At 40.4% G+C, this 27,072-nt stretch overlaps 1 protein-coding gene across 1 annotated transcript; it reads left to right on the top strand.

Moving 5' to 3' along the window:
- The first annotated feature begins 233 nt into the window (after positions 1–233).
- LOC127626791 (protein HIRA-like) lies at positions 234–20,706 on the top strand. The gene is made up of 25 exons (XM_052102834.1): positions 234–518; positions 1,227–1,289; positions 1,442–1,552; positions 1,911–2,001; positions 2,179–2,273; positions 2,357–2,452; positions 3,963–4,123; positions 4,307–4,474; positions 4,689–4,802; positions 10,289–10,359; positions 10,479–10,584; positions 10,732–10,947; positions 11,164–11,249; positions 11,336–11,512; positions 12,666–12,833; positions 12,959–13,160; positions 13,340–13,438; positions 16,364–16,512; positions 16,592–16,753; positions 16,858–16,916; positions 17,043–17,148; positions 18,586–18,708; positions 18,838–19,001; positions 19,100–19,188; positions 19,598–20,706. The coding sequence occupies exons 1-25, from the start codon at positions 482–484 to the stop codon at positions 19,712–19,714; spliced, it is 3,030 nt and encodes a 1,009-aa protein (XP_051958794.1). The 5' UTR covers positions 234–481; the 3' UTR covers positions 19,715–20,706.
- The last annotated feature ends 6,366 nt before the right edge of the window (positions 20,707–27,072 follow it).

Genomic DNA, 27,072 nt, shown 5'->3' with positions numbered 1-27,072 from the left:
GTTAATTTTTGTTATGCCAATAAATAACACTCAATTAAAATTGACAATTATTTTCATATTGTGGAGTTCTAAATTTATGTAATCCGGCACTACCAATATGATTGGATGATGTAATCACTTGTGTTTGTATTTTTCCTCATTCATAAGTCGCTTTGGATAAAACCGTCCGTTAAATTAATGCATGTAAACAAGGAACACACAAGTTCATTTTGTGTTTCCAAGGGAACTTCGGAGGACACGGTGAACTTCCGGCGTGAGTTTTGTTGCTGCTGCTTCACGTTCGAAGAGTGATGAGAGAAAGACGCACACACACAGGGAGAGAGAGAGAGAGAGAGAGACAGAAATGGAGTTCAACTGAGCAACAAAGTAACGAATGAGCCGCAGCACTTAAGAGGCCGGGCGGGCGGGCAGGATTCTCATCAGAAGAAAAGAAGAAGATCACGGGTAGTTTTATTATAGATCAGCTTTGATCAGCCTGGAGATGAAGCTCTTGAAGCCGAGTTGGGTCAATCACAATGGTGAGATCCACAGTAGCTCTGCTGTGTATGTATGTATGTATGTATGTATGTATGTATGTATGAATGTATGCAATCATGTATGTATGTATGTATGTATGTATGTATGTATGTATGTATGTGTGTATGTATGTGTGTGTTTATGCAGGAATCCGTGGCTTCAACTTGCGCTTTTGTTATGTATTGGGTCTCTTCTGCAGGGCTCTGCTTGCACTCCCATAGTCCGATGCACAATTTGGCGCTAAAGAGTTGTAAAACCGGGCATTTTTGAGTTTGGCTGATTTTTTAGGAAGCCATCCATGAATAGTATGATGTGCACAGCACCCATTTTGAAGTTGCTTAAGACAGGCAGACATCTGACATGGGTCGATGAAGCTGGGGCTGATGAGTTTAAAGGCTGAAATGTTTGGACAGTTGAAATTTTAAGTAATTTATGTAATTTAAGAGATTCATTATGATGAAACATGTGGCATTGTTTAAACATGTACTCATTTAGAGGTTTGTAGTTAATTTGACCTCATTCTTATTTTATTCTTAAACAATTACGACATTATGTTGTATTTGAATATGATACATTTCCCTCAGATTGATGAATTCAGTTTTATTTCTCGGGTATTATCATATTTATAAACTTTGACAATGGTAAACTAACTCTCTTCTACACATGGACAAACTATATAATTTTCTTCCTTTGTTTTTTTTTTTTTTAAGGTAAACCAATATTCTCAGTTGATATCCATCCAGATGGAACTAAGTTTGCCACAGGTGGTCAAGGTGAATATTCAAATTCTAATGCTTTTAAAATCTTCTGTCAATATTTAGCTACTTGGAAATTAGGCTTTTAGAACTAATTATGACACACATCTTCATTTAGAGTCAAGTCAAAATATCTTCGAGAGAATTAAAAAAAAAATTGTGATTGACAGGTGAGGACTCTGGGAAGGTGGTCATCTGGAACATGGCCCCGGTTATCCGAGAGGAGGACGAGAAGAATGAGAATATTCCCAAATTGCTTTGCCAGATGGACAATCACTTAGGTATTTTCCTAAATTTGCATTTCACCTGTCTGCATCGAACAATATGGCAATAATTGGGTGAATAAAATTAAAATTTGTGATAACAAGATAACATTTTTGACTTTGGCACACGTAGCTTGACCACTTATTATGTGCAAAAAAAAAAATTCCATGCATTTAAGCTGCAATTCATAAAACCAGAGAGCTCACTAAAAAGGAAAATATCATAATAAATCTGTGTCGTAGATTATTATTTCTTCCTTTTCAAACTCTTTGGATATCTGTCAAATGAACCGCATTACCGGAATGCAAGGCAGAATGTGCAAGACTGTTGAATATTCAGTATCTGATCAAATGTTTATGTAACTGTGCATTTCAGCTTGTGTGAATTGTGTGCGATGGTCAAATAATGGATTGTACCTGGCATCAGGAGGCGATGACAAACTCGTCATGGTGTGGAAGAGAGCTGCGTGAGTAAAACGGACCCATTCTTTGTATCCCTCTCTTTTTAATTAATACACGCATGTACTATTTATTTTCATATGCCTGGATACAGATAAGTCTTTTATTGTGACACAAAAACACACCGTACATGCATCCACAGACAGACCTTTGAGGCATTATGTGCTATTTTCTTTGTTAAACAGTTTAATTGGTCCAAGCACAGTGTTTGGATCCAGCAGTAAACTAGCTAATGTGGAACAATGGAGGTGTGTCACCATTCTGAGGAGCCACACAGGAGGTGAGGAAATAATGCTGCCCATGTGGATTTATATTTGCCATTGTGTGCACCACATGTTTTATTCTGTTTAAATGTGATTTCAGATGTAATGGATGTCGCCTGGTCGCCTCACGATGTCTGGCTCGCATCATGCAGTGTAGATAACACCATTGTTGTCTGGAACGCCAGAAAATTCCCGGGTGGGCCAAGAGTTAAAGATTAGTTGATTTAGTTTTAAAGACAAGGGATGTGTACGAGTAATCGATTAATCGAGTACTCATTTAGCTTTAAATATTCGACTAGTAAAAACACTACTCTAATATTGCAATTTGAAAAAAATAAACTGCTTCTCGCACCTAAATCTTGCCCTTACAACTCAATGCATTGGTTGGCGCTTTAGATGCATGACATTAGTAATGGAATAGTTCACCTAAAAAGAAAACACATTTTTTTAACTGATAATTAAATTAAATTTCTATGTATTCATTTTTTGTCATTTTTGAATCTAGATGTTGTTGTTTATGCATAGTGCTCATTTTTTTATTAGAAAAAAAGGTTTAAAGGTTGAAGGTAGGGATGGGCATGTAGACTCATTTTGTAGTCGAGTACTCTAGTTTAACTTGATTACTTGAAATTTTGAATTTAAGTTAAACCTTCAACTTTTGAACCTGTTTTTGATATGAGCACTATGCATAAACAAGAATATCTAGATTTAAAAATACAGTACAAAACAAAAATATATAATTTGCACTTACACAGAAACATGCATTCCATGTCTTCTGAAGTGATACAAACACTTCTAATACTGGAAGAATTTTGTTTTTGGGAGAATTAACGGCAAGATTTAGGGGAGAGAAGCCGTTTTAATGTTGCCCACAGCAGGCAAAGGCACAAAGAAAAATCAAATTGCAGTGTTCGAGCAGTGGTTTTACTAGACAAATATTTTAAGCTGAATGAGTACTCGATTAATCGATTACTTTTGCACATCCCTACTTGAAGTTTAAACTTAAATACAGTAATCGATTCCTCTTTTTTCTTTTTTCTTTTTTTTTAATTCTCCACTACAAAATAAATCAAAATGCCCAATCCTATTAAAGAAGTTTTAAAAAGTTTATTTTTAAGGGTTTAGTATTAAGGTTTTGTCAGGGCAATTTACAGAGATCGTGTTTCTCTGGAATTCTACATTAAAGAAATAGTTCACCCAAAAATTATAATTCTTACATCTTTTACTCACCCTTATGCTGTCTCAAACTCCTATGACTTTCTTTCTTCCCTGAAACACAAAGCGAGATATCTTAATGGAGATAAGATATGTTGACCAAATGTTCAAGATCCAAAAAGGTGCTAAAGGCAGCATAAAAGTAATCCATAAGACTCCAGTGGTTTAATCCATGTCTTTTAAAGCAATCCAGTCGGTTTAGGGTGAGAACAGACCAAAATGTAACTCCTTTTTTTACTATAATTATTGACATCAGCAGTCTCCTTGGCGATCATGATATATCGATTACACTTCCTTGCACCGCTTTGCAAATGTGTCAAGCGCTAGGAAGTCTATACAAGTTTGAGACATTATCATTATTATTATTATCGTTTATCATTTTTAGGTTAACTATTCCTTAATCTTTGGCAACTCTAAATAGTGTATCCATAGTTGCATCTCCAGCATCAAAGATTTTTCTTTGTTTATTCTTTTGTTTGTACATACTGTAGAGATTGTGATGACTTTAAAGGGACACACAGGGCTGGTGAAAGGCCTGACGTGGGACCCTGTGGGCAAATATATTGCCTCGCAGGCAGATGACCACAGCCTGAAGGTCTGGAGGACCATTGACTGGCAACTCGAGACAAACATCACTAAACCTTTCAATGAGGTAATGTAGGACCATATAACTATCCAAACTTGATTTGTTCACATTCTGTTGGCTAGAATTTCTAGTTTGTGATTGCATTTACTGGGGTTTGTCTGTATTTTTCTAAAAAAAAAATAGTATGCTTTTTATTTTTTTGGGCTTTCTTTGAATTGTTTACATGGGACTGACTTTGCTTTTGTTTAGTGTGGTGGCACCACACATGTCCTGAGGCTGAGCTGGTCTCCAGATGGTCAGTACCTGGTCTCAGCCCACGCCATGAATAATTCTGGGCCCACAGCTCAGATCATAGAACGTGATGGCTGGAAAACCAACATGGACTTTGTGGGTCATCGAAAAGCTGTTACTGTAGTGGTTAGTATTGGAACCTGTTACATTTGACTGAGAAGATTTGATTTATTTCTGTAGCTTGGCGTGCATTGAAGTTTCCACCATAGTTTCACTTGGTCTGGGCAGCAGTATCTTTGATTTTGATATACTTGTGGAAAATCATGTTTTGGTAAGTGACTAAGCTTTTTGATTCTGTTCTGGAATGGTTTATGAATTCCTCTCCTTTGTCCATTTGCAGAAGTTCAACCCTAAGATCTTTAAAAAGAAACAGAAGAATGGCAGCACGCCCAAACCCAGCTGCCCGTACTGCTGCTGTGCTGTGGGCAGTAAGGACCGCTCGCTCTCTGTATGGGTACGACACTTTTCTTCACTGCCCATTGTTAGTGTCATTCCTTGATTGTTTTTTATGATCATGTTGTGTCTTGCAAGACTTGCAAGGGGAGGTCTAACAGATGGCCATTTGTTGAAAGGTTGATAAAATAAGTGAAATGTACAATCTCTTCCATTTTCATCTGAGGTGTTCCATCCATCCATCCATCTTCAACCGCTTATCCGAAGTCGGGTCGCGGGGGCAGCTGCTCCAGCAGGGGGCCCCAAACTCCCCTATCCCGAGCCACATTAACCAGCTCTGACTGGGCGACCCCGAGGCGTTCCCAGGCCAGTGTGGAGATGTAATCTCTCCACCTAGTCCTGGGTCTTCCCCGAGGCCTCCTCCCAGCTGGACGTGCCTGAAACACCTCCCTAGGGAGGCGGCCAGGGGGCATCCTTACCAGATGCCCAAACCACCTCAACTGACTCCTTTCAACACAAAGGAGCAGCGGCTGTACTCCGAGCTCCTCACGGATGACTGAGCTCCTCACCCTATCTCTAAGGGAGAAGCCCGCCAGCCTTCTGAGGAAGCCCATTTCGGCCGCTTGTACTCGCGACCTAGTTCTTTCGGTCATGACCCAACCTTCATGACCATAGGTGAGGGTAGGAACAAAAATTGACCGGTAGATCGAGAGCTTTGCCTTTCGGCTCAGCTCTCTTTTCGTGACAACGGTGCGATAGACCGCCCCTGCTGCCCCGACTCTCCAGCCAACCTCCCGCTCCATTGTCCCCTCACTCATGAACAAGACCCCGAGGTACTTGAACTCCTTCACTTGGGGCAAAACTTCATTCCCTACCTGGAGTACGCACTCCATCGGTTTCCTGCTGAGAACCATGGCCTCAGATTTAGAGGTGCTAATCCTCATCCCAGCTGCTTCACACTCGACTGCCAAGCGATCCAGTGAGAGCTGAAGGTCACGGACCGATGATGACATGAAGACAACATCATCTGCAAAAAGCAGCGATGAGATCCCCAGCCCACCGAACCGCACACCTTCCCCACCCGACTACGCCTCGATATCCTGTCCATGAATATCACAAACAGGATTGGTGACAAAGCGCAGCCTTGGCGGAGACCAACCCCACATGGAATGAACTCGACTTTGTGCCGAGGACCCGGACACAGCCCTCGCTTTGGACGTACAGGGATTGGATCAGCCCTAAGAAGGACCCCCCACCCCGTACTCCGCAGCACCTCCCACAGTCTCTCCGGGGACCCGGTCATACGCCTTCTCCAGATCCACAAAACACATGTAGACCGGATGGGCATACTCCCAGGCCCCCTCCAGGATCCTTGCGAGAGTAAAGATCTGGTCCGTCGTTCCACGGCCAGGGCCGAAAACCGCATTGTTCCTCTTCAATCTGAGGTTCGACAATCGGCCGAACCCTCCTCTCCAGCACCTTGGAGTAAACTTTACCAGGGAGGCTGAGAAGTGTGATACCCCTGTAGTTGGCACACACTCTCTGATCCCCCTTTTGAAGAGGGAACCACCACCCCGTTCTGCCACTCCTTGCTCTGCCAATCTGTCCCAGATTTCCACGCCAATGTTGAAGAGGCGTGTCATCCATGACACCCCTCCACATCCAGAGCTTTCAGCATTTCTGGTCGGATCTCATCAATCCCGGGGCTTTGCCACTGCGGAGTTGTTTGACTACCTCAGTGACCTCCCCAGGGAAATAGAATCTGATCCCCATCATCCTCCGGCTCTGCCTCTACCATAGAGGCGTGTTGGGATTTAGGAGTTCTTCAAAGTGTTCCTTCCACCGCCCAATAACCTCCTCGGTTGAGGTCAACAGCGTCCCATCTTTGCTGTATACAGCTTGAATGGTTCCCCGTTTCCCCCTCCTAAGGTGGCGGACGGTTTTCCAGAAGCACTTTGGTGCGGACCGAAAGTCCTTCTCCAAACTTTTCCCACACCCACTGCTTTGCCTCCCTCACGGCCGAGGCCGCAGCCCTTCGGGCCTGTCGGTACCTTGCAACTGCCTCCGGAGACCTCCGGGACAACAAATCCGGAAGGCCTCTTTCTTCAGTCGGACGGCTTCCTGACCACCAGTGTCCACCACGGTGTTCGAGGGTTACCACCCCTTGCGGCACCTAAAACCTTGAGGCCGCAGCTCTCCACCGCGGCTTCGGCAATGGAAGCTTTGAACATTGCCCACTCCGGTTCAATGTCCCCAACCTCCACAGGGATGCCTGAAAAGCTCCGCCGGAGGTGTGTGTTGAAGATCTCGCGGACAGGGACCTCCTCCAAACGTTCCCAGTTCACCCACACTACTCGCTTGGGCTTCCCAGGTCTGTCCAGAGTCTTTCCCCACCCCCTGACCCAACTCACCACCAGATGGTGATCGGTTGACAGCTCTGCCCCACTCTTTACCCGAGTGTCCAAAACATATGGCCTCAGATCCGACGACACGATTACAAAATCAATCATCGACCTTCAGCCTAGGGTGCTGTGGTACCACGTACACTTATGAGCATCCATATGTTCGAACATGGTGTTTGTTATAGATAATCCATGACTAGCACAGAAATCCAATAACAAACATCCACTTGAGTTCAGATCAGGGAGGCCGTTCCTCCCAATCACGCCTTTCCAGGTGTCCCTGTCATTTCCCACGTGTGCGTTGAAGTCACCCAGCATCACTATGGAGTCCCCTACTGGGGCCCTATTCAGGACTCCATTCAGGGTCTCCAAGAAGGCCGAATACTCTGAACTGCTGTTCGGTGCATATGCACAGACAACAGTCAGAGTTTTCCCCACAACCCGTAGGCGTAGGGAGGCTGACCCTCTCGATCCACGGGGTAAACTCCAGCGTAGTGGCTCAGCCGTGGACTCGTGAGTATCCCCACACCGCCCGTCGCCTCACACCCTGGGAAACTCCAGAGAAGAATAGAGTCCATCCCCTATCCAGGAGTACGGATCCAGAGCCAAAACTGTGCGTTGATGTAAGCCCCACCAGATCCAACTGGTAACGCTCCACCTCCCTCACTAGTTCCGGCTCCTTCCCCCCCAGTGAGGTGACATTCCACGTCCCCAGAGCAAGCCTTTGCTGCCCGGGTCTGGTCCGTCGAGGCCCACGGCCTTCACTGCCGCCCATATGGCAGCGCACCCGACTCCTGCGGTTCCTCCAATGGGTGGTGGGCCCAAGGGATATCTGAGGTGTTGTCCTTGCCAATTGTGGCAAACAACACTATACTAGGAAATTATGTCGGTTTCATGGTTTATGTTTTGTTAGGACTGGGTAAACATATAGATTTTCCAATGTATTGCAATCCTCATTTGAATGATCTCTATATTGATTCTTAAATCCCAAGGTCAGTCTTTTACTATATGTGCAACTCTCTACAAATTACTCGCAGTTGAGATACAATTTTGCCCTCTGCGACTAAAAATGTGTGATTTATCTAATAGCTGGTAAATGTTTAGATTTTACTCACCAGTGATTGAGTAGTATATTGGCCAAGAAGTTGAGCATTCTTTCTCTGCGTGTTGACAGGAAAAGTTTGGTTTATCTCGTTCCGTCTAATGTGTGTCCAAATATCGATTTAATAATCCATTTGTTATGAAGAAAGTCCCTTTTTAATACCCTTTCTTTACAGTCAATTATTGGTTTAAAAACAACCAAACATAAAGATTTAATTGTAAAGACGTATAGCATGGATGAGGTAACGAAGCCATTCAAGTCCTCTCTTGTTAATAAACGCTCATTTACAGATGAGTTCCGGTTTTCTTAGAGACAGAAACTATTTTTAACAAGTGTTGTAAAAAAAACAATGTATTTGCTTATAAATCGTATAAATGATGCAATAATCAATTAACATGTTTTAAAATAGAATATATGCAGGATAATATATTTATTGATTTCATTTTTTTAAGAGCTAAAATGTGACCTGATGGAAAAACAAAGAAAATATAATTTCTAAAATTAGTTAGGTCCCCCTGTATGATTAACATAATTAGCTGGGAGAGAATTTCTTTCATATGTAAGCAAATTAAACATTATAACTGAAGCCTATATGAATCGAATCGGGGAGTCTGTATTAATACCCACCCCTATATTTTTTGCATCACAGTGAAATCCTCATTAGTCCAAAATCCTACAGTCATCGAAAACTTGGAAATATCAGGGAATTGTTTTTTTCCCATTATAGAAATTAATAATATTAAAAGTCATGGGTATATCTATAGTGTGTGTATATACAGTATATATTCTAGTTTTTCTCTTCTCTAAACTATTTCAAGAGCTAAAAATATTGCATTGAGTAAAACTTCTCCCAATCCTAATTATTCTCAGGGGTTAGTTTAGTTCAATTAATTAGTTGAAACTGTTAGTAAATCGGTCATAATGATTTAATTGCAAATCGGTCTGAATCAAAATTATTACAAAAAAATCTGCACCCTGTAATCACAAATAAAGGCCAAAAAGTGTGGGAACCCCTTTATACAGTTGCTGTATATGTACTGTGTACACACACTGTGCACTTTATTAGGAACACCTGTACACCTACTTATTCATGCGATTATCAAATAAGCTAATTATGTGGCTGCAGTCCAGTGAATAAAATCATGCAGATATGGGTCAGGTGCTTCAGTAAATGTTCGTATCAACCATCAGAATGGGGAAAACAATGTGATCTCAGTGATTTAGCCCGTAGCATGATTTTTGGTGCCAGATGGGCTGGTTTGATTATTTCTGTAACTGCTGATCTCCTGGGATTTTCATGCACAACAGGCAGATGGGCTACAACAGCAGAAGACAATGTTGGGCACTTTATTAGGACCATAGTGTTCCTAAAAATGTGCTCCGTGAGAATATATTTAGTCATATATTAAGTATCAAATATGTTCTAATTGGCTGTAATTTTGTTGCACCCCACAGAATTGCATTTTATTTCAAATTACTTTGCACAGGTGGCCTGGGTAGATCAGCATGTAAACACGCTGACTACCACTCCTGGAGTCGCGAGTTTGAATCCCAGGGCATGCTGAGTGACTCAAGCCAGGTCTCCGTAGCAACCAAATTGGCCCGGTTGCTAGAGAGGGTAGAGTCACATGAGGTAACCTCCTTGTGGTCGCTATAATGTAGTTCGCTCTTGGTGGGGCGCTCGGTGAGTTGTGCGTGGATGCCGCGGTGGATGGTGTGAAGCCTCCACACATGCTATGTCTCCGCGGTAAGGCGCTCAACAAGCCACGTTATAAGATGTGTGGGTTGATGTCTCGGACACGGAGGCAAATGAGATTTGTCCTCCGCCACCCGGATTGAGGCGAGTCACTACGCCAACACAAGGACTTAGAGCGCATTGGCAATTGAGGAGAAAAAGGGGATACATTTTTTTTTACTTTGCACAGAAAACCTGTCACATCGTACTTTGAATGGATTGTACACAATGTGTATATCTGAAGTAAGACTGTAAATTCAGAATTTTAAGGTTATACACCTCAGATATGTTTTGCTGTTGTTTTTCAGCTTACCTCACTCAAACGTCCCCTGGTGGTCATTCATGACCTTTTTGATAAGTCCATCATGGACATTACATGGTAAGACAACAGTTTTTCTATTTTCCAAGCTTTGTAAAGCACTGTTATCTCTGTAGTGTGGTAATAATGAACTGCACCTGATAATGCTGATATTATTATGAATGGTTTGTATCCGTCAGGACTCTGAATGGGTTGGGACTCTTGGTGTGCTCTATGGATGGAACTGTGGCATTTCTAGACTTCTCCCAAGATGAGCTGGGGGATCCCTTGAATGAAGAGGAAAAGGTAGATGTGCACATTCTAGAGACACACACAGGTGGTTAAAGATTTGAGCTGATACCTGAAAGGTTGCAGTTTCAAACCCCTGGGCAATCCATGAGCTCACACCATTGGTTTCTCCAGATTTAGATCTCTCTCTATGTTTCCCTGCAGAATGCTATACATCAGAACATCTATGGAAAGAGTCTGGCAATCACGATGGAGTCACAGCTTTCTAGTACAATCATTGAGAACCCAGAAATGCTCAAGTACCAACAGGAGCGCCAAAGATACCAGAATCCTAATGGAGCCCAGGGAAGCGGTCCTGAGAACCAGACACCCAAACTCACCAATGTGCTCAACGGAGAGTCCCTGGAGGACATCAGGAAGGTTAGAAGGAAGTATATGTAATAGAAATACACACACTACACATAATGTGGGGGAATGAAATGTTAAATCATTTGCATACACATTACATGACTTTTCAACTCACCAAGTAACAAATGTATGTGTACATGTAATATGAGAGAGAGTGAGTGACAGCCATGTATATTTCACTTTGTTTGCTTTGTTAATCAAATCACTAAAATACCTTTGCTTTGACAGAACCTTTTAAAGAAGCAGGTGGAGACCAGAACTGCGGACGGGAGGCGAAGAATCACACCTCTCTGTATTGCACAGCTCGACACAGGGTAAAACACAACAACATATCTAAAATTACCTCTCACTTTTATTACTGCATGCATTCCGTGGTTGAATTCTCTTTGTTTTTATCCAGGGATTTCTCGGCAGCATTGTTTAACAGCGTGCCGATCTTGCCGGGGTCGTCTGCGTCAAACCAGCTGACCCCTCAGATTTCTTCTGATTCCAGCACAGCCAACTCACTGGGCCTACGACCCTCCCTCGACCCCTCCGCAACCTCTCATAACAAAACTACTGAAGACAATAAGGAAGGGTAAATATGTACATGTACAAGAGTAGTGGTACCGTTTCGAAACCATAATCGGTCACTTTTGTGATTGTGAAGAGCAATGATTAATGTGCAGAAGTGAGTGATATTCATACACGGTAAGGGTATGTCAACGCTGCAGAATACATTGAAGTCTAGGAAGTGACGCCATTTTACACCAAAGTGTTTTTCACACACATTTTTGCTTCACCAATAATGTCTTTGAGAGTACTAAGAAACTATGAATATTTAAAAACAAGGACGTTATTGAAATTCACTGTTATTAGGCTATTATTGTTGTCTTTTTGGATGAACAATAATGCTCTGACTGAAGGAAGACTATAGGTCTGCTTTGTTCTTTTAATGCTTAAAAACTATAAAGTCTCTTTGTAGATTTCAGTCATAAACAACTCAAAATTATTCACTGACTCACTCATAGCACATAAGACGCTCGTTTGTCGCCACCTAGAGTCAGCTAATTCTGCACAATTGTAAACTTCAATCACAAATAGCTGGAATTGGTGCTTTTAGCTTAATTCTTTAAAAAAAATATCCCCAGAAAAACATTTTGTGGACCAGTGATTGTCTTACCTTTTTCACCACTCATGAGTTTGCATCCCTGTAATTTGTTGTGGCATTGCAAGAACAAATCTACAAATTCTAAAAGAAGCAAATTTGTTGTTTTTTTTTCATTAACCATTTAGTGCTTTTTCCACCTGTGACCTCACAGCATAGCCTACCTATGTGACTTATTTTTAATTTTTTTGCATAGCCGAATTTCAAACATTACAAGTAAACACGTTACTAAGACGGACAGAAAACATGGACAAGTTCTTAGGAAAAATACTGACGATGGTTAGCCCATGTGGGAAAGTAGTGTGCTGTAGAATTGTCTTGTCGTAAAAAGTGTGCTGTGGCAAAAAAAAGGTTGGGAAACACTGCCTAGGGGTTAGTGCACATGCTTATGACACGTTGAGCTGTGGTGATCATGAGGGATACACAAGTTCTAATCTGGCTTGCATTGTGTCCCGATCGCATTACATGCTAAGAACCACTCCGAACACCTCCTAGTAACTGGAAGGCAGCACCCGGGTATCCTGGCAGCGTGTTTTGCATGGGCAAGTGGCACTCACATTTTTTTCTGGTCTTTCTCTTTCAGTGTCGCTCCACCTGTAAACTCTGTTGTTATGAAATCGAATCTGCTGTTGACGTCCGCCTCCAAGATCGAGCCAATGAAGGCACTGGACTCACGATTCACTGAGAGGTCAAAGGCCACACCAGGGGTCACTAGCGCACCAGCAACTATGGGCATCACCCCACTTGACAAGTAATAAAGTCTTTGTGATACACAGTGTTTTTTTTCTGTTGTGGGAATGTTTTGTGAAGAATCAGTTCTGTCGGATGATTCTGAATCCAAAAGGCAAACTTAATTTGTTTTGTGCTTCTCTTCAGGATAAAAGACAGCAACTCTGTGAAGGACCCGAGAGGGAAAGATGAGACCAGCAGTGACAGTGAGGACAAAATCATGGTGAAAACACTCTCGATGGTGAAGAGGAAGGTAGAGATGGAGGGAGGAGAGGTGGTAGAGAAGAGAAAGAAGGGAAGGCCGAGGAAAGATGCCAAAATGATGCCCATATCACAGCCCTTGCCACTGGTGATATTTCCTTCTTTGTACTCTTTCCATAAATTAAATGGCAAAGGCACACAAGTATTTAAAGTGCAAGTGTATAAAGACATGCAGATGTGTTGTTTTGTAACTTTTAGTGTTTGTGAGAGCTTTGAATTCTTTTTTTTTTTGCTAAATAATTTCTTACCTGTCTGTTCATTTTATAGACTGCAGTTTTAGTGGAAAAGGAGCCAGCTCGATTAGTAACACCTGTTGTGGCATTAAAACTTCCCACCCCATCCATGCAGAAATCATTTAGTACTCAGGTATGACACATGATGCATAACACACACACACACACACACACACACACACAAGTACATGGCTGCAAACCTCCCTACGCCCAGGATATCAATCCTGCATTTACATTTGTGCCCTTGGCAGAGCATATTGTGTATTCAGAAAGCTTGCATTACAAGTCAAGTACTAAGTCATTAAGAATGCTAATACAATATAACGTAAACAGAGAGCTGATACCATAGCAACTCTAGATACAAGAAGTGTCAGTGTAATGACTTTGGTAGAAAAAGGTTTAAAACCTTATAATGCTTATAATAAAAGAAAAATGTGGTATCAATGAACTGTGTAAATTTAAAAAAATTGGCAAATTCACCTTTTGTTAACATTTCATATTGAAACAAGTTGGGTCAGGACATATTGCTTTGGAACAAAAGTGAAACCACAATTTACTACTTGCTATTGCAAGTCTGTGGAAGAATTTTGGGGGGAGGGGCCATTATATTTCTTAGGGCTAGGTAGTGTTGTCAAAATTACCAGTACTTCGGTACCAAGTCGGTACTAAAATAAAATAATGTTACATTATCAGTGTTTCTGTAGTACCGACCAACGACTTAATCTGATACCCGCACACTGTCTGACTGACTGCTTATTTGAGCGTGTAGCCTGTTTCTCCTTTTAAACTGAAATGTACAATTAATCAAATTAAAATCATGTTATATCCTAGTGTGATTATTATACGGCAAAAGGCTGCAATCTTAGTCTGCTTGATCTGTATGCTTTAAATAATTGTGTTTGGCCAACTGCTCATACACTGGAGACTCCACAGACATTGAGAATCATTCGCATTGTACGAGATGGCAAAGCAGAACACTAATCCACTGTGAAGCGCGCCGCACATGTAGACAATAGCTGAGTCTCGTTTCGAAGGGTGCGCGCTAGGTAGGATGCATCCTTTGAAGGCTGCAGTATACCTTTAAACAAGCCTCATTTAAATGAGACGACCTTCGCAGAACAAACGGAAACCAAACTAAACATGGTTGCTAAGACAGCAAGCCACACTTTTAACAAGCTTTGAGTGAGAAGGGAAAAAGTCCCTTTGGAAGGGAATGTATGAGGTAAATTTTCGGAGATATGAAATGGAGAGAAAAGAAAATGGATTTTACAGGTGTAATTTTAGTCTATAATACTTTTAAGTATATAGGTACTTCAACTTGGGAATTAACATTACTTGCATTTAAACATCATATTTTCGAGCAAATTGGCATCATTTTATTAAGACAAATTATGTTAATTTCTGTTGAAATTTTGGGTTGTGAGAGCCCATGAAGGATACACCTCATGCGTTCTCCGAATTCCCATGAAAGAAGGTCATATTTGAAGGTTGCATTCGGCGTGTCCTACTCACTTTTCTGAAATGAGCCTCGATGACTTTTGCGGCTGACAAATGCGACCTCCGGAGGATGCAGCCTTCGAAGCAAGACACCGTGTATATATTTATGTAATTAAATCACAGCATTGGGTGCCTGGGTAGCTCAGCGAGTATTGATGCTGACTACCACCCCTGGAGTCACGATTTCGAATCCAGGGTGTGCTGAGTGACTCCAGCCAGGTCCCCTAAACAACCAAATTGGCCTGGTTGCTAGGGAGGGTAGAGTCACATGGGGCAACCTTCTCGTGGTCACGAATAGTGGTTTTTGCTCTCAATGGGGCGCGTGGCTAGTTGTGCGTGGATCGTGGAAAGTAGCATGAGCCTCCACATGCGGAGTCTCCATGGTGTCTTGCACAACAAGCCACTTGATAAGATACATGGATTGACGGTCTCAAAAGCGGAGGCAACTGCGACTTGTCCTCCACCTGGATTGAGGTGAGTAACCGCACCACCACCAGGACCTACTAAGTAGTGCGAATTGGACTTTCCAAATTTTGAGAAAGGGGATAGATTTAAAAAAATACAAATAATAAAATCACAGCATTTGTGTTTTACCGATCACACTGTGCCATGTAGTGAACTGTTTATCCGTCAGAAAAAGTTAAACTTGCATCAAAACCACACGTCAAAATAAAAGCTAGATGCCTTAAATTGAAGAAATTGCAACAGAAACATTAAAACTTTAAAGTAAAATGTAATATTCGATGTAGTAATATTAATAAAAATAATATATGATTAATTAATAATAATAGTAATAATAATAACAATTTAACAACATATGACAAGTAAAATTGCTGTTGAACTGAATAAGTGTTAAAATGCAATGGTATGTTGAAAAGTAATTGTTCTTTAAAAGTGCAAAAAGGTTTTTAAAAAGTTAACGATTCAATTGATTAGACACACTTTTGATGATGAAATAAAATTAAACTTTAAAACATGGAATTCTGGGAAGAAAAAAAAAGGATTTGGCAAAAAATAAAACAGATTTCAGTAGGGCCCTACTTAAGTCACTTAAGCAATGCACACTTAATTGAGAAACACTTGATGGAAAAGGTCTTGAAATTGCATATACTATATTGCACATTTTGTTATTGCACGTTTGTTGTTTACGTGCATCATTTTTACTATTTACAAATATTTATCGGTATTATCCCTTTAAGACTACTGGCATCAGCCAGTGAGCACATATTAATGAGAGAGGATGCGCATGGTTTAAGAATCGTTATCGAGATTCCGATGTAATGTAAAATCTGTATTTTTCCGCAGTCCTAATTATTCTATAGAACATTTTATTTGACAAAACAAACTGTACATGCCTCTGAGCAGATGGTGTTATTAAAAATGTTCCTGTTTTCCTAGAAGAGAGTTTTTATATTTTAAATGTATGCACCTCCAAAAAGTTATTTTTTATAGTATGCTAGCAGATAGATTGCCTCAAATTTACTTTTACTTACTTTTTACTAAAAGACAAGAAACTACTTTTTTATTTGTATTTATTTCAAACTTTAACCTGTGTGTTTAGGTGGGCACTGATGCCATTACATATCTAGAGGTGGAAAATGAGGTCTCGGTGGTGTCTGGGGCCCGTCTCAGTCAGCTCAAATGGAGCAGAGAGGGTCGAGAATGGAATACACTTTTACCCAGTCGTATCATCATTGCCACTGGGAGCAGGTGTGCATACACACATATTACATCAAAAAGGTTTTCTCATTTGATCACTCAACTAAACATTTTTTTTCTGCGATCATAGTGATGTTGTTGCTGTAGCATGCGAGGACCGTACGCTGTCTGTCTTCTCGGCATGTGGGCGGAGACTGATTCCCTCAATCGTGCTGCCAGCACCCATGTCAATATTGCATTGCTCGGGCCACTTCGTCATGGCGCTGATGGCATCAGCCACATTGTCCGTCTGGTATGGACCCTCACTCTTTCTTAACAGCAAAGTCATTCAAATACAGTTATTTTTGAAAGATTTAGATCTTACATGATGTGAAATTGTTATTGTGTCTCCCACAGGGATGTTCAGAAAAGGAAAGCTCTAGTCAAAAATGAATCTTTGAACTCTATCTTATCAGGTATAACTTTTTTTTTAGTTAGCAATACATCTTCTTTATTGATATCTTTTTATTGACCTTATTAATTGTTGATTGTTTACCTTAAATCAATTTAAATCTCTCTCTCTCTTTCTCTGCACATTCCAGGCACAGATGCCACAGTAAGCCAGTCTTTTGTGACCCTACAAGGTGTAGCTGTGGTGGGGTTGTCAAATGGCAAAACCTACTGCTTCAACTCATCATTGGAGACTTGGTGAGACTTCACAATTGACACACTTTTGCCTCCAAAGTGTTTGAATAATTTAGGGATGTACTGTATATTTGTTGCTGTTTAAGTTTTGGTTATAAAAGGAAACTATATTTTACAGATGTACAATACAATTCAGGTTTGGACACACCTACTCATGACTATTTTCCACATTTTAGAATAATAGCAAAGTCACCAAAACGAGGAATTGGCACAATTGGAAGTATGGCAATTAAGCAGTGATCAAAAATGTTAAATAGATTAAAATATATTTTAGCTTCTTAAAAGTATCCCGTCTGGTCCGAACTGACAGAAGGTCTACTGTGGCAGTAGTCACAGAAATGTTTTAATGATGGTTATGGGAGAAATGTGTCACAACACCTGCAGCATATGTGGCTGCGTAGCCGCATACTGGTCAGAGTTCCCATGATGACCCCCATCCATCATAGATAGCACCTACAATGGGCAAGGCGAGCGTCCGAACTGGACCTTGGAGCAGTGGAAGAAGGCTGCTTGGTCCGTCCTGTTTAATTTTGCATCACGTGAATTACCTGGGGAAGTGATGGCACCAGGATGCACTATGGGAAGACAACAAGCTGGTGGAGGGAGGGTGATGCACTGGGCAGTGTTCTACTGGGAAACCCTGGGTTTACCCCATTCATGTGGTAAATTTTACCTGTGCCACCTACTTAAACATCGTTGTAGACCAGGTACACTCCTTCGTGGTTATGGTATTCCCTGATGGCAGTGGCCTCTTTCAGCAGGTGGCCGCTTGCCACACTATACACATTGTTCGGGAATGGTTTTAGGAACATGAGAGTTCAAGGTGTTGCCCTGGCCTCCAAATTCCTTGGATCTCAATCCAATTGAGCATCTGTGGGATGTGCTCGACCAACAAGTCCGATCCACGGCAGCTCCACCTCGCAACTTGCATAACATAACTTAGATATACTGCTAATGTCTTTGAGCCAGGTACCTCATGACACCTTCAGCGGTCTTGTAGAGTCCATGCTTCAGTGTGTCGGCACTATTTTGGTGGCACGCGGAGGACCAGCGGCATATTAGGCAGGTGGTCATAATGTTTTGGCTCATCAGTGTATGCTATTTAAATTCTATTGGAGTTCCCATGTATGTTGGACACTTGTTGGCTCCTTTTCCCTCACTATTCAGACCAACCAAAACATTTCAGTTTTGCAAAAAGTCATACAAGGTCACAATTTATATTTGTCTACAAGACTAAATTCAAAAACTAAAGCATAGGACTTTAGATCAAAAGTTTTTAGTTAAAATCTTGAGAAGCAAACTTTCAGTCAGATGCATCCAAACGTTTGACTGGTTCTCAATGTGGTGACAAGAACGGGATTGATAGAACTCCTTAAATCTAAATAGATATGTTTGTTCTCTCTCATGTTTTGTCTCTGTTCTTTTCCGATCGTATATTAGGAATTTAATTGCAGATAAGCAGGACTCTCTGGTGCAGTGTGCAGACTTCAGGAATTGCTTGTCTGCTCAGGATGCTCTGGGGTCGATGGGGCCACTCGCCCTGACACAGGGCAGAAATCTGAGGTAACGGCTGAACTGTGCTCTGATTGGTTAATATCTGCTAGAGCAGTGGCAAAATCTGCAAGCTGATTAGAGTGTGTTGCCTTTTAGAAGCTCTTCCAGTAAGTGATAATGTCTCTCTGTCTCTTTCAGTGCGGGGCAGTTAGCATCTCGTCTGTCATCTACTCCTCACCAGTTGCAGCAGGGAATGACTCTGGCCTTCCTAGAAAACCAGCTCTCGTCCGCTCTCATCCTCCTCTCAGCAAACGAGTACAGACACTGGCTCCTTATCTACGCACGGTTCCTGGTGAACGAGGGTGAGTGAGATGGCGAGGCTAGATTGAATTTTTACTCGCATTTGTTGCTTGGAGAGTGTTCATTTTGGACCTGGAAATAACTGTTTGCATGTCTACAGGTTATGAGCAGAGGTTGAGGGAATTATGTCAGGATCTTTTGGGACCAGTTCACAAATCCAGTAGCAGCTCCTGGGAGCCAACAGTTCTGGTATGGATTTCCAGTTATTTTTTGGACACCTTAATTAAAGATTAAAAGACAGCATGAAATCAATATCTACCTTTTTTTTTTTTGCACCTAGTTCACCCAAAAATTGTAATTCTCTCATTTACTCACCCTCATGCCATCCCAGATGTGTATGACTTTCTTTTGCTGAAGACAAACGATGATTTTTAGAAGGATATATCACCTCTGTAGATCCATACAAAATCTGCTGTTTCACTTGGAAATGCATCTTATTACAGAAGTAAAATGGGATGCAATGCTTTTTTGAAGTTGACTTTAATTTCCCAGAATTAATGTAGTGTTGCACCTTATAGCACAATTTAACTACTTAGATGTTGCATTTTCAAAGTAAACCAAGTGTCTATGGTCTTACAACCACCCATCTCTATTTCAGGGTCTGAGAAAGAGGGATCTGTTGGCGGAGGTGCTGCCTGTAATTGGTCAGAACTTGCGGTTCCAGCGACTCTTCACAGAATACCAGGATCAGCTTGAATTGCTGCGTCTGAAATAGCACTTCACCTTAGACCTTTTGATGTTGTACATGAGTTAATTGTCTGCCTTAGCTTTCCCTGGGAGCACTGTTTATACTGCAGACATGGACACTAATTAAAATGGACACAATAATGATGTTTTTAAGAATGAATTTGTTAAATAACCGTTATTAATTATGTATGTAAACTATGTGCCAGTGGTATGGAGGAAAGGTTGGGATATTGTCTAAAAAATGTGAGGAGAATTTGATCAAGCACAAAGTTTTCATGGAAGTCATCATAAAACTGGACGTTTGTAAGCTGATGAGAGTATTGATCCAAACACTTTCTCCCTCCTTTACATAATTTTCCTTCAGTTCCAATTTGTACAGCCATTTGTCATTTATTTGTAAATGTTTGTAAAAGGCTATTTCTTTTTTCTCTGTTTTCTATAAAATTAAGGAAATGGTAAACTTTCAATTAAATAAGGAATAAACAATTTACTAGTTCTCGCTCCATTCTCTCGCCCTTGCATTTAAATAAGATAATATACATACACTATATACTACACTCATTTGGCATTATATAAGGAACACTATGGTCCTAATAAAGTGCCGACGTGGTTTTCTGCTGTTGTAGCACATCCGCTTTAAGGTTCGACGTGTTGTGCATTCTGAGATGCTATTCTGCTCTCTACAATTGTACAGACTGGTTATCTGAGTTACGTAGCCTTTCTGTCAGCTTGAACCAGTCTGACCATTCTCTGATGACTGCTCTCATCATCAAGGTGTTTTTGTCTGCAGATCTGCTGCTCATGGGAAGATTTTTGTTTTTGGCACCACTGAGTAAATTCTAGAGACTGTTGTGCGTGAAAATCCCAGGAGATCAGCAGTTACAGAAATACTCAAACCAGCCCATCTGGCACCAACAATCATGCCATAGTGGATTTCTATTTGTATCTCAGGAAGGAATACTTATATAGAAGAAATAATATCTTAAAATGATTACACTTATTACTTTGTGTACAGATATCACCAGTATGATTGAAAAGACACATTTTTCCCATAGAAAATGGTTATTGGCTAGTAACATCTGTAATCTGATTTGCACCATGAATGATGGATTGAATAAAAACATTGAAAAATGAAATCTGGACTTGCAAAGCTTAACTTTGCTTTTTATTAGCTTCCAAGATTTTATTAATTTCCATGACTTGGAAATCACAGTTTTAAATGCTTAAAATATGTATTTACCTGTTTGGTAATATTTCTGAATTCCTTGTCAGTCAAAACATTACCTTGTTTTGGGCAGTTGGTGGCAGTATAGCGCTTTGATGTTGGGTGTGCGTAAGTTCCAACTAAGTAAAAGGTAAGCAAGATCTGACCCACCTGTCAATTTTATGGTAGTGTGTGTACTATGTGTTTGTTTTATATCACATGTTGTGAGTGGCTGTCTTTAAAATACTTGTCTGTAAATCAGTGCCAGAAATCAGTCAAAAGCCTCTTTGTCCTTAGTGAGGCACACTGTCGCATCAAATTTATATCTGGACTTGTTGTGTCTGACAGTGTGTTGCTCTAAGTGTATAGTTTCTATATGTGCATGGCTATCCGGACTGGTCACTGGCAGTTCAAATTGAAAGGTTCTATGAGATTAATATCGCATACTCTGGGCTCGAGTTGAGGGGGGACAAGAGGTGATGCCACACCCCTTGTTGCAAGAAATACCAAATACCATCCCCTTTGTAAAACCACCATCCCCCTTTACAATTCCCTTTAGATCAGTTGTGTCATGTATTACATAGAACTAATAATGCTATTAAAATATTTAATTCTCTACGTTTGATACAGAACAGACTTTAAATATTGGCGATTAATCGACCACAATTAGATTTCGACATGATTGGCGTTGCCAGATTTCAAGAGGTGAAATCCCCCAATCAGATCACACACACAGTTTGGAAATATTCTGCCAGATCGACGCTTTAGTTGTGCAATCTGGCAACCATGAGCTGGCGAGCTGTCTAGCCACAGCAAAAAGGTACAAGTTTTCTGAAAACACCGGCAAACAGGTATGTCTGAATTTAGCAACGATGGGTTAACTTTACTCTCAGTATTCATATGAAACTTACGCCACTGAAGGTAATGCAAGTTTTCCAACGTTTTGCGGACTTGCAGAAATGGCGCGAGCGCGCGCGCGTCTGTTTCTTTCACGGTCATAACATGGATTTTATTCACAAAATGAATCATAAAATACAATAACAGAGGGTAACAGGTGTATATTATTGCCATGTTTAAGGGTCAATGACGTCACGCTAATCCCCTCCCACCCCCCAGATCTATTAAACAAAAAATATATAAAAATGCAATTCACACTAAACATTTAATTGAGTACACCTCTTGAACATATTTTAAATGTTTAAAAAGCTAAAAAATCTTGAAATAAGAAATGTTAGCATGACTACTGCAGAATAATCTTTTATTATTATTTCTTAAAAAAAAAATAAGCAGTGAAACTAAAAACACTTTTGTCTGGGTGCCTTTGTAGCTCAGCGAGTATTGATGCTGACTACCACTCCTGGAGTCACAAGTTCAAATCCAGGGCATGCTGAGTAACTCCAGCCAGGTCTCCTAAGCAACCAAATTGGCCCAGTTGCTAGGGAGGGTAAAGTCACCTCCTCATGGTCGCTATAATGTGGTTCTCGCTCTCGTTGGGGCACGTGGTGAGTTGTGCGTGGATGCTGCGGAGACAATCGTGAAGCCTCCACATGTGCTATGTCTCCCCGGTAACTTGCTCAACAAGCCACGTGATAAGATGCGTGGATTGACAGTCCCAGACCTGGAGGCAACTGAGATTAATGCTCTGCCACCCAGATTGAGGTGAGTCACTATGCCACCATGAGGAATTAGCACTGGCAATTGGGCATTCCAAATTGGGGAGAAAAGGGGAGGAACACACCCCACAAAATCAAAGTAATGTGGTGTAACCAACACGTATTTGTTTATGTTGACCATAAAACAGATTGGACACCTTGAGACCCTCAAGACAGCGTGTAGTTTTTAAAAAACGTATTTTTTTACGAAAAGCAATTTTTTTTAAATTATAGATTAAGTTGTTTATCCTCTCATGTATTCTAGGTGCAAATAAAGGATTCTATTACATTTTGCTCAATGGTTAGACCACATGAGATTTTTTAAATTGTAATTTTTTTTGTAGAAAATGCTGTAAACATTTATGAGACCAGATTGAACACAAAGATTACATTTCTAAGAACTTGACAGGTTAAAAGTGATTAAAACTCTTTTAATTTAAACTAGATTTTTCATAAAGATTTCTTATTTTTAACTCCTCAGACAACCTTATTTGTCAATGTGCAATATGCATTAACACAAATAGTATTAGAATACTGTAACGGGTTAAGATGGGCAAGGAGGAGGTGAGAACCGGCTTGTCAATATAAATAATAATTTAATGAAAACTTAAACCAAAACACACAAACATAAACACACACATGACGGACATGCCCGTAATTCTCTCTCTCTCGAACCGTCGTCACCGGCCGCCTTTATCCCTCGCGTGCCCCATCAGGCCGATTGGGGACCGGGCGTGTGACATTCTAGCCCGGCCCTGCACCCCTCCGCTCCACAAATACTACTTATATACTATACATTTTTGTACTTAAAATGTATTTAAAAAAAAAATAAAAATAACCCTCATCTGCCTAAGGGTTATTACCAGGGGTGTTTGTAGTCTTTAATCAGTGGTGGGGCACAGGCCCCCAAAGAATACATTAAGTGTCCCCTTTTTTTGGAGGGGGTCTGTGGTCTGAGGGCTGATGAGAAAAAATGTTTACTTCTAAATGTGCCACAATTTAAACAGTTCAGGGTAAATGGTTCATCCTCATGATTTATCGGGAAAATTTTATTAGGGCACATCAGAACTTTACTGGGGCTCGTGCTCACCCCAACTCTAACCCAAATAATAAAAATATTCCTAACCCAACGCTAATGCTAATCCTAACCTTAATTTTCATATCAGACACGTATTTCCTTTTCAGATGCCTTTCAGTTATGACCTTATTTAAATTGAGTGGCTGGTTTAACATCATGCAAATGACGGAAAGGTCTCATAAACAGGAACAGCTGAGGTTTAACACTGGAGGATAAACACCTGAGATCTTCACATTAACACATGCATACTAATACACAAAGAGACCTCTAGCATGAACAATATGCCTCTTATGTAATCCTGAAGTGTTCAGTGTTTAGAAGAAGCCTTCATTTGTAATTCACATTTCTCTGCTCAGTAAATCAGTCCAGAAGCCTTGCCTGAGGGGTTTAAGTGTCAGCTCTCTGGGGCTCAACTGCCTTCCAATGTTCTTTTGTTGTGTAGTTCAGAGCAATGCCTTCTTTCTGATAGAGACACAGCTGTAATGTCTCCATCTGGTTGATCTGAACATTTACAAAAATGTTAAAACATGCAAAAATGCCATTTTAAGATGGTGCACATCTTTTTGTTGTGCAGTTACACATTTTTAAATAAATAGTTCACCCAAAAATTTACAGTAGTTATCACTTACCCTCATGTCATTTTGACCCCACATTATTTAATTTTTTTCTGTGGTAACTCAAAAGAAGAGGTTTCTCTGAATGTCTGAGTTATTTTCCATTCAACAAAAAGCACCATAAAAAAAAATCACATAAGTAGTCCTTATGACTCATAAACTACATTTTGAATCCATACAAAAGCTTTTATGCATTAATTTTTTTCTTTGACAATTTAACATCAAAGACAACATAAAGGAATATGTTATTGGTTTGACCATATTAAATAAGAAATAAAGCAATCCAGCTCTGAACACAACAGTCCAACAGTATAGAGTTAAAATTCTGTACCTTTAAATTGAGAGAGACGGGACAGAAAAAAGTGAGAAGAGAGCGAGAGGGACAGGAGGATGAGTGGAACTGACACATGTGCTGCCTACATTTCACAAGGTTTGGCTCTGAGCTAAACACAATTTTAAAGGTGTCCCCTCAAAAACCCCACAGCCAGAAAAGCCCACACACAGCAAATTTCATGATTTACACACTCTTACTCTTTCAACTCTCGAAGACTGAAAGCTCACTACTTTGGCTGACTGTGTACAGAGAGAGAGAGAGAGAGAGAGAGAGAGGGGAGAGGGAGGGAGGGAGAAAATGACTGATGGGGAACAAAACATGCTTCTACAGTATTTTAGCTGCTGATTGTTAACTTAATTTCTCCTTACATTTAAAGGAATAACTCAGCCAAAAGTGAAAATTCTGTCATCATTTACTTACAATCTGTCATTTTCTCTTTCGTGGAACACAAAAGGATATATTTAGCAGAATGTCCAGACTGCTCTCTTCCATACAAAAGAAGCAAATGGGGACCAACACATTCAAGCTCTAGAAAGCACCATAAATGTATTCCTTGCAACTTGGGTACTATATTCAAAGTCTTTTTATGAGAAACAGACTGAAATGAAAATAATCACTAAATTGTTACATTAAAAATCTTCCCCTCCACTATAGTTCTCAAAAGTAATATTTGCACTTGCACAATCCTTGCGCCTATGGAGCACTTTAATAATTTGCTTTGTGACAACCTTAAAGGGTTAGTTCACCCAAAAATGAAAATTATCCCATAATTTACTCACCCTCAAGCAGGTCTGGACTGGTAATCTGGCATACTGGGATTTTTCCCAGTGGGCCGACGCACTTTGGGGCTGGTGGGTCGGCCACGAAACGTGCAGAATGGGCAGCGATAAGCAAAAATGAGCCACCCTGTTATGCAGAACAGACCCCCCCTCTATCAAAAAAGTAATCCATACAGCTCCAGGGGGTTAGTAAAGGCCTTCTGAAGTGAAGCGGTGCATTTTTGTAAGGATCACATGACCAGTCGAATAATACTCGCTTAAGCTTAGTAACAGCCCTGTTATTGAAAACTTTAACTCATGGATTAAATTAATCATGGCTGACTATGAATAGCACATTTCTACAATGGCACTGGTTACTGAAAACTATTGTGTTTCAATGATGCTGCATCCATGCCACTAGGTGTCAGTATACATTTTAGATGACATAAGCACAAAAATTACAGAGTTTACCTTTAAAGGAATGTTTTAGGCTCAATACAAGTTAAGCTCAATTGACAGCATTTGTGGCATGAATTTGATTTCCACAAAACATAATTTTGACTCATTTTACAACGAGTCAAAAATGGGACAAAATATTAGTTTTTTCCTTTGGTATTTACAATGGAAGTGATTGGGGCCAGTCCATAAATGTAAAAAATTGACCTTGTTTTAAAAGTATAGCCACAAGACGTAAACATTACATGTTAACATGATTTTACTGTGATAAAATTGCTTACTAATCTTATATGTGTAAAGTTAAATCCAATTTGACAACTTTCTTGTCATCATGACTACGTAACTGCGGTAAACACTGATGAATGCCATAATGCTGGTAATGCCGGTAAAAAATAATGCCATAATGCCGGTAAATAACTAGAATCATATTAACAGGCATAATGTTTTCATTTTACTTTGCTTACTTTTGAAAAAGTGTGTATTTTTATGTTTATATATTGGCCCAATTAACTTCAATTGTAGGTGCCAAACTGTTACCGCAGGGTAATCATTAATTTGTGGTAATTATACATATTAAAAAAATCTCATACATTTCACAGTCATAAACATTATGCCACAAATGCTGTCGATTAAGTTGAATTTGTATTGAACCATGGAACATACCTTTGAATAGTTATAGTAAACTCTTACAGTTGCTTCTGGTGGCCTTTTTAACGACTTGACATTTAACGGTTAACTTGGTATTGGTGGAGCACTGTATCAGACTAAATTCATGTTATCTCTTTGTGTTTTAATTAGATGAATGGTAGGCCTGCCACTCATGTAATACACATTTTCTGTGCTCTGAAGACTCTTGCTTTGAGGCTGTTCATTGTGCACAAGCTGACAATATTTCAATTAGTCATCTCATCAAATAGACAGACATTGTCACCCATCAGTTATCATGGTAAAACTCCAAAATGCTTTCAGACTTTGAAATGAAGATGGATACTTTGTTGGTGATAAAAGTCCATCTCTGTCAAAGATTAATTAAAATAAGATTTATATGCTCATATGAGTCTACATGAATTATGAATGGACAGGTGACATTTGGGCCATGCTGCCTTTAGCAAAGCTGACAGAGGAGGTCAACAAGTGGTCCATCTGTCAGAGTGGAAGCCTCATGGGAGATCTCAGCACAGAGAGGCTGTCCAGGGCCAAGTCTCTTACCATCTCAACCTGTCGACAGCTTTGATGGATATGACATCCGAGCACTGTACTGAAGCAGCAAAGGGTTTAGCTTAAATCTAT

This window comes from Xyrauchen texanus, chromosome 3 (genome assembly GCF_025860055.1).
Source record: "Xyrauchen texanus isolate HMW12.3.18 chromosome 3, RBS_HiC_50CHRs, whole genome shotgun sequence".
Classification (NCBI taxonomy): domain Eukaryota; kingdom Metazoa; phylum Chordata; class Actinopteri; order Cypriniformes; family Catostomidae; genus Xyrauchen; species Xyrauchen texanus.
This window is presented reverse-complemented; position numbering and strand designations above follow the sequence as displayed.